Source organism: Panthera pardus, unplaced genomic scaffold, assembly GCF_024362965.1.
Source record: "Panthera pardus isolate Hobbes unplaced genomic scaffold, ASM2436296v1 HiC_scaffold_12, whole genome shotgun sequence".
Classification (NCBI taxonomy): Eukaryota; Metazoa; Chordata; class Mammalia; order Carnivora; family Felidae; genus Panthera; species Panthera pardus.
The window spans coordinates 53,477,525-53,490,491 of record NW_026526677.1 but is presented as its reverse complement, the minus strand read 5'-3'; the positions used below and the strand labels follow the sequence as shown (position 1 = coordinate 53,490,491).

The 12,967-nt window shown below is 39.3% G+C and overlaps 1 protein-coding gene across 1 annotated transcript; it reads right to left on the bottom strand.

Moving 5' to 3' along the window:
* Positions 1-7,366: 7,366 nt before the first annotated feature.
* Positions 7,367-8,323, bottom strand: LOC109260010 (olfactory receptor 52H1-like). Its single transcript, XM_019437997.2, has one exon. The coding sequence runs from the start codon at positions 8,306-8,308 to the stop codon at positions 7,367-7,369; it is 942 nt and encodes a 313-aa protein (XP_019293542.2). The 5' UTR covers positions 8,309-8,323.
* Positions 8,324-12,967: the final 4,644 nt, after the last annotated feature.

The following is a 12,967-nucleotide window of genomic DNA, read 5'->3' as shown; positions in this document are numbered from 1 at the left end:
TAAAAAATTCAGTCACACCTCTCAGCCTTCACACTTCCTTAAATATCATCAAAAACTATTATTTTACACACAGATATTATGGTTCTATTCGCAAGATCGAAGGGTAGCACCTTAATGGACAACTGGCCCTCTGTCTAGGATGCCCCATAGGAGTCTTGACCCACTATTTCAAAATGGTATTTCCTACAATTCAATCACCACCATGTCTATAGCAGTATGCTTAACTTAAAATCATGTTACTTTTAAAAAAATGATTTAGTGGTGAAATGAGTAAGGAGGAATTTCCTTATGCCTATTTGAAATATTTTATTCACGCTAATTTTGGCCCCTATCAATTACTTGAACTGCTATTTCACTATTTTGCACAGAATGAAATCAGAGTTTTTTCATGTAGGCTGAGCAAAGCTTTTCTATTGTTTTGTTTCTAATTTGTGGTGAAATTGCCTTTCCTTCAGGCGGTTGAGGGGTTAAGTTTTTTCTTGATCAAAGAGGCTGCCCACCTCCTGAGGGTTAAAATGTATGTGAAAGGGTAGTAGAGTGACCACTGAATCCAGTGAGCCACCACGCCCCAAACTATCACAAACCCCGTAAAAAACAATAGATTTAGGAATAATGTTTTAAAATACAATTTGGACTTAGTTGCTGCCTTGATTAAAATTCCTATGACTTCCGGGGTGCCCAGGTGGCTCAGTTGGTTAAGTGTCTAACTCTTGATCTTGGTTTAGGTCTCATGGTTTGTGAGTTCAGGTCCCATGTTGGGCTCTGCAATAATGGCACAGATCCCGCTTGGGATTCTGTCTTTCCTTCTCCCTGTCCCTCCCTGCTCATGATCTCTCTCTCTCTCCTCTCTCTCAAAATCAGAAAACTTCAAAAAAAAATTATAAAATTCCTATGACTTCCCATTGTTCTTAGAATATTACACTCCTTAAAATGATCTGGGTTTTCCAATCTTCTGCAATATTACCATTTTGTATTCTGTCTATCTAACCCCTTCCCCCCAACATTAGATTCCAGTTCCTGTAATGCACAGAGACTTTTCAGCTCTGTGTCTTCTCATGTGCAACTTCCTTGCCTTTCTTCCTTCCTTCATTCCTTCCTTCTTTCCTTCCTTCCTTCCTTCCTCTCTCTTTCTTCCTTTCTAAATAAGCATCTTGCCATCTGTTCATCCATAAATTTTACTTTCTTATTTGTTTCAGATTTATTCAGGTATAAATGGCAAATAAAATTATATATATTAAAAGTGTACTAAGTGATGATTTCATATATATATATATATATATATATATATATATATATATATATAGTGAAATTTTACCACAATCAAGTTGGTTAACATGTCACGTAGTTGTGTGTGTGTGTGTGTGTGTGTGTGTGTGTATGCGTGTGTGTTTAGTGAGAACACTTATCATCTACTTTCTTAGTAAATTTCAAAGAAACAATACAGTATTATAAAGTATAGTCATTGTGCCTAATATTAGATCTCTAGAACTTATTCATCTTATAAGTGAAATTTTGGACCTTTTCTCCAACATCTTCTTGTGTTCCCCCAACCCAGCCCCCAGGAACAATCATTTTACTCTTTGTTTTTATGAGTTTGATTTTTTATTTTTAGATTCCACATACAAATGATACCACACAGCATTTGTCTTTCTCTATCTGGCTCATTTCACTTAGCATAATGCACTTCATCCATGTTGTTGCAAATGGCAAGATTTCATTCTTTCTCATGTCTAAATAATATTCCCTCGTATAAAATGTGATGTACATATATCTGTTCATACAAACATGGACACAAGTTCTTTCCATATTTTTTCTATTGTGAACAATGCTGCAATGAACATGGGAGTGCAGATAATTTCTTCAAGAGACAAATTTTGTTTTCTTCCAATATGTACTCAGATGTAAGATGGCTGAATGATATGAGAGTTTTACTTTTAATATTTTGAGGATCATTCATACTGTTTGCCATAATGGCTGTAACAATTTACATTCCTGCCAGCAGCATACTCCTTTTTCTCCACTTCCACACCAACATTTGTTATCGTCTTTTTGACATTAGCCATCCTAACAACTGTGAGATGATTTCAGACTATGGTTCTAATGTGCATTTCCATGACGATTAGTGATGTTGAGCACATTTTCATGTACCTGTTGCCCACCCAAATGTCTTCTTCCTTCTTACTCCATACATAAAAGTAAACTCAAAATGGATGAAAGACCTAAATGTAAGACAGGAAGCCATAAATAACCTCGAGAAGAAAGCAGGCAAAAACTGCCTTTGACCTTGGCCTCAGCAACTTCTTACTGAACATGTCTCCAGAGGCAAGGGAAACAAAAGCTAAATGAACTATTTGGACCTCATCAAGATAAAAAGCTTCTGCATGGCAAAGGAAACAATCAGCAAAACTAAAAGGTAACTGACAGAATGAGAGAAGATATTTGCAAATGACATATCAGATTAAGGGTTAGTACCCAAAATCTGTAAAGAATTTACCAAACTCAACACCCAAAAAACAAATAATCCAGTGAAGAAATGGGCAAAAGATATGAGAAGACACTTTCCAAAGAAGACATCCAGATTGCTAACAGACACATCAAAAAATGCTCAACATCACTCCTCATCAGGGAAATACAAATCAAAACCACAATGAGATATCACTTCATACCTGTCAGAATGGCTAACATGAACAACTCAGGCAACACAGGCAAGGATGCAGAGAAAGAAGAACACTTTTGCACTGCTGGTGGGAATGCAAACTGGTGCAGCCACTCTGGAAAACAGCATGGAGGTTCCTCAAAAAATTAAAAATAGAAATACCCTTACAACCCAGCAATTGCACTACTAGGTATTTACCCAAGGGATACAGGTGTGCTGTTGCGAAGGGGCACATGCACCGCAATGTTTATAGCAGTGCTATCAACAATAGCCAAAGTATGGAAAGTACCCAAATGTCCACCCACTGATGAATGGATAAAGATGTGGTATATACAATGTAGTATTACTCAGCAATCCAAAAGAATGAAATCTTGCCATTTGCAACAGCATGGATGGAACTAGAGGGTATTATGCTAAGCAAAATTAGAAAATACAAATATATGTCTTCATTCATATGAGAAATTTAAGACACAAAACAGATGAACATAAGAGAATGGAAGCAAAAATAATATAAAAGCAGGGAGAAGGACAAAATATAAGAGACTTAAACATAGAGTACCAACTGAAGGTTGCCAGAGGGGTTGTGGGCGGGGGAATGGACTAAATGGGCAAGGGGCATTAAGGAGGACCCTTGATGGGGTGAGTACTGGGTGTTATATGTAGGGGATAAATCACTGCATTCTGCTCCTTAAATCATTATTGCACTATATGCTAACTAACTTGGATAACTTTTTAAAAAATAATTTAAATAAATAAATAAACAAACAAGGAAAAAGTAGTAAATCGCAGAACGTACTACTCTTCAACAATTATGAATAAGCTAGACCAAGATGTACAGATAAAGTTTATAAGCCACTATTAAATGAAAAAGCAAGTTGCAGGACATATACAATTTTAAATAAACATAACATTAATGATAAGTTTAATAACATGCAAAGCAATATATGTTGTTTATGGATATATAAAAATATGAGTATGACATACCAATTTAGGATAGTAATTATCACTGGGAAGGAAGGAAGGGAATAAGATTAGGGAAGGTTAACACCCTTCAATTATATATGGTTTTTTTCCCCTTAACCTCAATGGTAGCACATGGGTATTTATTGTGTAATTCTCTATATTTCCGTATGCTTGAAATTTTAAAAACTAATAAAATCAAGATACTGATAAATTACAAACTTCAAAAAAATGTCTTCTTCTTTGAGGAAAAAAAGGTCTATTAGGGTCTTTTGCCCATTGTTTTAATCAGATTATTACTATTTTACCCTGGAGTGGTATGAATTCCTTACATATTTCAGAAATTAACGCCTTATCAGATGTATGGTTTGTAAATACCTGCCTTTTCTTTGTGTTTATGTTTCTTTTGCTGAGCAGCTTTTTAGTTTGTTGTAGTCCGACTTATTTTCTTTCTACTTGCTTTACCTGTGCTGTCGGTATCATATCCAAAAAAATCATTGCCAACAACATCGAAGAGCTATCCTCCCATGTTTTCCTGTAGGAGTTTTATAGTTCCAGGTCTTAAATTTAAGCCTTGATCCATTTCAAATAAAGCTTTGTGAGTGGTATAAGACCAGGGTCTAGTTTTATTCTTTTGCATGTAGATAAGCACTGTCCCCAACACCATTTCTTGAATAGACTATCCTTTCCATTTTTGGGTCTTTGTTAACAGTATATTCATGGGTTTATTTCTGGCCTCTGTATTCTGTTCCATTTATCTATATGTCTGTTTTTATACTGGTTTCATAGTGTTTTGATTGTTATAGCTTTGTAATACTGTTTGAAATCAGAAAATGTGATGCCCCCAGGTTTGTGCTTCTTTTTCAGCATGGCTTGGCTTGGCTTTTGCAATTCCATACAAATTTCAGGCTTATTTTTTCTACTTCTATAAACATGCCATTGGTATTTTTATATGGATTATATTGAATCTGTGGATTTTGGGGGGAATATGTACATTTTATTAATATGAATTCTCCCAGTCCGAACATGGGATACCTTTACACTTACTTGAGTCTTACTCAATTTCTCTGATTAAAGTCTTTCAATTTTCAGTGTACAGGTTTTTCACCTCCTCTGCCTGAATCCTCTGCCTCCTTCCCTCTCCCACCTGACTGGCTTTTTCTCATGATTCTCATCTTTGTTAGAGAAAATAACGCTTCTTTCAGGACGAGCTTTCTGCTCACCTGAGTGGAAGCTGGTTTCCTCTGATAGTCTGTCTTCAAGAGCACCGTTTTTAAATTTTTGTTGGTTTCTGTGTGTCCTAAAACCTAACACAACTTGAAGTTACATGTCCATTGGTCTGGTTACATGATTGAGGCTCAGTTCCCTCACTAAATTACAAACACCAGGAGCCTAACACCCATCCCTGTTTTGGTCAACATAGGAAACAGTTTACCTAACACAGTGCTAGAGATTTAGAAAATATTTGTCAAATATTCGGTAAATATTGTTGAATGAATGAATGAATGAATGAAGATTGACTGGAAGCTACTCAGTACTCAGAATAATCTAGAATATTTGGACCACACCAGACCTAAGGAGATTTGTATTATATTAGCTCCCAGAAAAGTCTGTAGCCTTTATTAAATGAAAATTTAGGATGTTCTACTGCTCTATACTGAGATGAGGGACATAGGAGGCCCAATGAAACTATAATTGGTAAGAATGTGACTAATTACCTTACTGGGAGCTTCTCTCTAAGAGCTTTCTGATGATATCTCTTTCTGTTCTTCATAACAGGAATAGTTCTATTTCTCTGACCATCTCACTGTCTTCTTATTTATATGCAGTGCGAATTATGGAACTAAATCATGCTTATCTCTCACATACTCTAGAGCTTGAATCTTCCCACATATGTAATAAGAGAATAGGAACCCATGAAGATAAAAGTACACTGGCTTATTTCTTACCTTATTTTTTAAAAAAATCTTTGTCTATGTTTTTTTGTTTTGTCTCTACTATCTTTTCTACTTACACTTCATAACATTTTTATTTATGGTGTTCAAAATACATCAAATAATTTTGGAGGAAACTATATATGACTGCTGTCACATGTAAAAGAACATATAGTCAAACTATAGTCTCTGTGTCCACAAAAACATATCTTTCTTACTAATATTATATGTAGAGAGTTACTGTAGAATGGTGAATCTAATCCCACATGAATGGAGGCAGGAAAACAGTAGCAGGGAGACCACATAGAACTCTGGTGTTTCATTCAGAGGAAAGGTGACTTGTGTTGGGACCACTGAGGGGAGGGAGATGGTACTCACACTCACTGGTAACTCCTAGATGTTGTTGAGAAAGAAGGAATGAGCATTGAGGACATCTTAGATCTGGGAGAAAAGCAGACATCAACTATCCTTGACACTTGACAAATACCAAAAATAGTGATTCTTTGACTAATTCCGTGACTGAGTGACTCCCTCTGACCAAATTAGACATACTAGATTTGAAAAGAGAATGAATCCTACAGGGGTGCCTGGGTAGCTCAGTCAGATAAACGTCTGACTTCAGCTCAGGTCATGATCTAATGGTTCATGGGTTGGAGCCCTGCGTCAGGCCCTGTGCTAACAGCTCAGAGCCTGGAGCCTGCTTCAGATTCTGTGTCTCCCTCTCTCTCTACCCCTCCCCCACTCATGCTCTGTCTCTCTCTCAAAAGCAAAAAAACATTAAAAAAATTTTTTTAATTAGAAAAAGAATGCAACATACAGATAAAGACACATATTTACCATTGGAGTACATCTCTTTTGAGATTTGAGAAGGAAGAAGAGACTTGAGCCACCCATTCTTCCAATTGTCCAGGTTTCGATCCCTCATCTCAATCTTTTCCGTCTCATACTTTTCCTTCTCATTGGCCAAAGGAAGTTAGTGTCATCTTTATATTTGTTCTTAGAGGACTCTAACCATCACACTTCATTTTTCTTCCTCAAGATTGAATGAAAAATGAGCTTTGCATTCCTCATTGCCTTCTTTTTGTCCACAATAAATGCCTGCACTCTTAATTTAAATTGCATGATTATTTGCCACTCATGTATTTGATAAACATTCCTTATGCACCTATTATATGCCAAGGCTCATACTTAAAGTCAAAGTCCAGAACTTCAGAGCTATCACAAGAGAAATTCTGTGATCTCCAGTGATGTGTAAACTACTAAGATACATAAAACCGGAAAAAAATATCTGTTTCCTTAGAAACATATTTATCATGAAAAACAGATGATCATTTTTTATTTTTGTTTTTTATTTTTAGAGACAGAGAGAGAGAATGAGCATGTGAGAGGGTGAGTGAAAGAGACTCTTAAGCAGACTCCACATTCAGCACAGAGTATGATGTGGGGCTCAATCCCACAACCCTGAGATCACGACCTGAACCAAAATCAAGAGTCCGACGCTCAACCGACAGAGTTACCCAGGTGCCTCAAGAGATAGGATTATTTTATTATTTCAATTAAGAGTTTGATAATCATTTCATAACAATAAAAAGAAATTGAAAATATATATACACTGTTTCCCAGCCATAGAATTTAGTTTTTTGCAACTGGAATTAAGGAGTAAAATTCTGACTAAAATAACAGAGTAGGCAAAACTTCAATTCTTCTTAAGAAAGAATTTTTTAATCTTCCCTTCTCTGAACCACTGGCTACAGGTTCAGCCTTTAAGCTGATATACACTAAGAACTTGCCCCTGCCCACACACTTCAGGCATGCATCACTGGGACCTCTGGGGACAGAGCAGATGGATGACTTTGTCCCAGATCTGTTTGGTCTTTACTCCATAGACGATAGGATTGAGTGCAGGTGGGACGACTACATAGAGGTTGGCAAAGATGATGTGAAAGGTACGAGAGACATTACACCCAAAGCGATGTGCAAGGATGGAGAAGAATGCTGGTATATAGAACATGAGGATGACACAGACATGGGAACCACACGTGCCAAGGGCCTTGTGGCGGGCGCCCTGGGAGGGGAGGCGGAAGACGGCACAGAGGATCAGGATGTAGGAGACAGAAATTAGGATCACATCCGAAATCACCGTCATGATGGGAACACCAAAGCCATACCAGATGTTGACGGAGATGTCAGCACAGGCGAGCCGGGCAACACCTATGTGCTCACAGTATGTGTGCGGTATGATGCGTGTCCTGCAGAAGGGTAGACGATTTGCAAGGAAAACACATGGAACTATAACACAGAAGCTTCTGAAGGAGATTCCCACAATAATTTTGGCAATGGTCCTGGGGGTCAAAATAGTGGTGTACCTCAGGGGAGAGCAGATGGCCACGTAGCGGTCAAATGCCATGGCCAAGAGTATAGCCGAGTCCAGCACAAAGCTGTAGTGCAGAAAGAATAACTGGGTCAGACAACCAGGAAAACTGATTTTCTGGGGACCAAGCCAGAAGATGGTAAGGGTTTTGGGGACACAAGTGGTAGACAGTATCAGATCTGTCATGGCCAGCATGGAAAGGAAAAAGAACATGGGTGCATGAAGACTATGTTCCACAGCAATGAGGTAGAGAAGGATACTATTGCCCACAATGGCCGCGAGATAGATAAAGCAGAAGGGGATGCTGATCCAGACGTGGTACTGCCCGAGGCCAGGGATGCCCAAAAGGGTGAAGTCACCTGTGTGTTCGCTACTCAGGTTGTACATGGCCGGTGTGATTCGATGAATAGATTCTGTATCTGAAAAACAAATTGTGTATAATGAACCTGAAAAAACTGTAGGGTAATTCTTCCTCCTCCTTTTATCTGTTAAGAAAGAACCTCCTACAGCTAGCAAGACCAATGCTTAGGTCTTTAAGACGGATTCCCCAGACATGATACTCCTGGTAGTAGTCACTCAATCACTCTGGAATCTTCTTCATACAGTGTAAAATATTATTGCCGTGTTAATAATGTGTTAATAATTATTGCCGTGTTAATAATTATTCTATTATTTTTTGTTATACAATCTAAAACTCTGAGTGATGATATTATCTAAGATCTCATCTCTAGTAACTGGCCGAGCTAGCATTATGACAGTCCTCAGTTAATACTCCTTTATGCTGTGGTACCACGCCAGGCGATTGCCTCAGGTGACACACTGTGAGATGCCAAGGACCGAGAAGAGGCATGGGTTGTAGAGATGACAGTAAGGAAAAGCCTAACACCCAAACTGCAGTGTGTCCGGAACACTAACCCTACGCTGATTGCACTTACTCTCCTGATATCCCTTGTACTATAGCACTTGGCATTTGCAGACGAGAATGTTCCTGAGACTGATGTTTGGTGCCTCACCAGAACAATATGGAAACAGATACACGGCTCAGATCCCTCTTAGGATTTACTGAGGAAATTGGTTCAAGTGTGCTTTTTTTTGTCCTTAAATATGTATTTATATTATTACATTTTAAAATAATATTTTAAGAGGTTAACTTATATGTAAGAATGTTGTAGTTGACATTTGTCATTTTAGCCCATTTATCATCATTGTCTCCTAGAATAAGAAAAAAGACTCTTTTTAATGTTTTGAATGAAATAAACTATCAACAATAGCAGTATGATATAAGCAGCGTTATTTATTTATTTATTTACTTACTTACTTATGAGAGAGAGACCTCAAGCAGGGAAGAGTGGCAGGGGGAGAGAAGGAGAATCTTAAGCAGGCTCCAAGCTCAGTGTGGAACCCAATGCAGGGCTGGACCCCATGACCCTGGGATCATGATCTGAGCTGAAACCAGGAGTCCAACAACGTAACTGACTGAGCCACCCAGGCACCCCTAAGTGGCATTATTTTACCCCTTCTATGGAGACTAACGTAGAAAATAAATGGTCTATTTGAGTAAGACCCAAATCCAGATACTTCTTATTTCAAATTGTGTGTTTTAAACTATTCTATCATACTTCTTTCTCAAACTATGCATATGTGGTTTAAAAAAAGGAAAGGGGGAAAAAAAAACAAAACAAAACTTCCGAAGACATGTATTCATAGAACGTGATTGAGGGCCCTCTAGTGGAAGAAATATAAAATTGCTACCTTCTGAATACCAGGTCAAGATCAAAGCAAGCAAACAACTTCCATAACAAAACTAATATTTTTGGAAACCTCTACAATATACGCAAGTCTGAAGTTCTTTACATGAAATGACTTCCATAATCCTCTTAAAACCCTATGACACAGGTAATAATGTTACCTACAGTTCGAAGGTGCAGACACTGAGGCACAGAGAAGTTAAGTAACCCGCCAAAGGCCACATGACAAGCAAATGGTAGAGCTCCACATTAAACGCAGGTCTTTTCATAGACTTTCTGGGATAAAGGAAATCTTCTATAGAGCATATGGCAAATGGCACGTACGTGATATCTGTAGAGCAGAAGATCGAAAATTAGGTCACATAGAGAAAACACAGACCAATACCGTATGATCCTCCAGACAAATGCTCTGTGTGCAATCTAAAACAACCAGCACAACAGTACAAAAGCTTGGAACTAGTAGACACACAAAACATTTTTGTGGGAAGAGGCGGTGGAGGTAAGTGAAATGGGTAAAGGTAGTCTAATGCACGAATTCTCCAGTTATTCACTAGATGAGTCGTGGGAGTGGAATGTACAGCATGGTGACTCTGGTTAATAATACTGTATTGTGTATTTGAAACTTGCTAAGAGCCTACGTCTTCATCGTTCACATCACAAGGAAAAAATTCACAATCCTGTGGTGATGGATTTTAACTTGACATATTGTGGTGATCATTTTGCAACAAGTTTACCAGTTGTCACTCACTTACCCCAACCTTTGCCCTAAACTTAACATAACACCTCTTGGATGCTTTATCTTGTTACTATAAATTGAGTACTTGATTCTGGGGTGGGATCTTGAAGTACTGTAAGTTAGAACTCACCTGCCTCCTACATCACACATATAGTTAGTTTTTCAACAACCTCGAGCCCTCCAGGGCACTTTCTTTTTCACTCATTTCATTCAGTATCCCCTTGTCACTGCATTCCTCTTTTCTAGGCTAAATTCTGATTCATCACGTCAAGCACTCTCTTACACATATTTGGCGTGCCCTTGCTCCACTGACCTTCCATCACCTAAAAATGCAAAACTCAATTTCTAGATTCACCGACATAATAAGCACTCTAGGACATGAAGGAAAGATGCTTCCTAACCAGGCATATTTGTATTCCCATAATTTCATCCTAACCAATATTCACTTCACCCCCAATGCCCGATGACCCAACAACATGATCTTGTTCAGCTCAATCTCCCTAGATGATTTTGTCCCTACTTTACTCCAAGCACATCCACCAACTCCAAACCTCTCTTTCTCAAGGGAAAATCTTTTATTTTAATTCACAGAGAAATTTGAAGCTATTAGATATGATATTGTGCAAGACAGTCCTCACATCTACATATATATGTAATACACACACACACACATACACACACACACGATACCGTTTTTCTTGTTATAAATGGAAAACTATCCCTCTTGTATCTGACCCAAAACAAACCCATCTCTCTATCATATCTTCCCAATCTTCATTAACCTTCATTCTCTTCTTGCTTCTAAGCTCAATCCAGCCTTTAAAAATTCTACTTCTTCAACATCTAAAACAACTAAATAACTAAAAACTTCAAACAACTAAAGTGTGCTCAGATATTTTCTAGTCTACATTAATAGAAACAATTCTAATCTCTCATTCATAGCTAGATATGTACTCTTCTCCATCACTTATATTCTTCTCATGCCCGGCTTACCCTTTCTCCCATATCAATCTCATTTCTGTCCTCATCTTTCCACCAGAGGGGCATTTACTAAGATCACCAGTGAAGTCCATGTCCCAAACTCAGTCCTTCCTGATGTCTCAGGAGCATTTGACACTATTCACCATGCCCTCAATTTCAGAGAACATTGTATCATCAACTCAGTGAAGGTGCATAGCCGTGGCTTCTCACTGCCTGCTCTGCTTTCTGTCCAGTCTCACATGGTCTCCAGGCCTCACACAGCTCAGCATCCTCTCTGAGTCAGGAGTTGCCAAGGGACATACTGAGGGGGTGGAAGTTGGATGCCTCTCCTCCTGAGCTCCAGGCAGAGCAACGTCTCTGTGCTAAGGGCTGAAGTCCTGGGGCCTCTCCTGTGTGCTACCGCATGCATAGCATCACCCTGTCGTGGGTCCCTTTCCGTGATCAGGACACCAATGCACAGAAAAGCTAGGGTCACACACAGCTGGGATACGGAACAAGGACCCCTGCATCCCAGTCCAGGACTGCTTCCTCTCCCAGAAGCCTTACCCTGTTCCTCACTTGACAGCAATTTCCCTCTGGGCAGGAGAGGCCGCCTCTGCCACTCACACAGACTCTGCACATCATCTGGTCCTGGGTCTCACTTCCAAGCTGAGGGTGTCCTCGCTCTGATTCCATTCATACATGTGCACCTTTGTACTGGCAGGGTCACTGGGGGCACACAGACCTGCCTGCACCTGCTGCAGACTGAGACCCGTCTCCCTCCATTGATGCCTCCGCCCCGTGGGTTCCAGGCCAGAGCCCGTGTCCTCCCTCGCCCTTTGCTATGGATCCTTCTCAGACAGCCTCCCTGTCCTCAGAGTGGCTCACGTACTGTGTCCTGCCCAAGGGGCTTGAGGGACAAGTTTCCCCTCCAGGGAAGAGCAGAACAAGAACATATTAAATGTGGCTGGCAGCAGTAAGACAAAAAGAAGGCAGAAGGGAAGAGTTCCAGAACTGAACTCTGGCAACATGAGTTTGCCACTATGAACCTGAATTGACTGAGCACTTTGAACCTCCATTTAATCAGAATTTGACATCCCATCCTGATTGTGGAGGGGAGAGGAGTGAGAGGGAAAGCCAGCACAAAGGTCCATTTTTCTTGTTCCCCAGTATTCCCACGTCATCACAGCCGTTTAGATCTAGAGAGGGCTCCGAGGCCGTGTTATCTCGGTTCAAACCCTAATTATTCCACAAACGAGCTGTGTGACTTTGTACAAGATACTCAACTGCTCTATGCCTTTATTTCTTTTGCCTAACTAAGGATAAGAATAAAGGCACCAACAGTACAGGAATCCTTTAAGGATAAATAAATAACATGTAAAGCAGTTCTCCCTGGATGACAGTGAATCCCCATACATGTTAAATAATATGGACATAATTATTTGAAGCACTTGTATTGTTTCTTGAGCCCGTTCCTACTGAGCTCCTTTCCAGTGTGATCATAGCTCTCAACTTTATCATCTGAACATCCACCCTTTAAATTATCTTAAAAGAAAAAATAAAACAAACCCCAAACTGTGAGTTGGAGACTGAAGGAAGTGT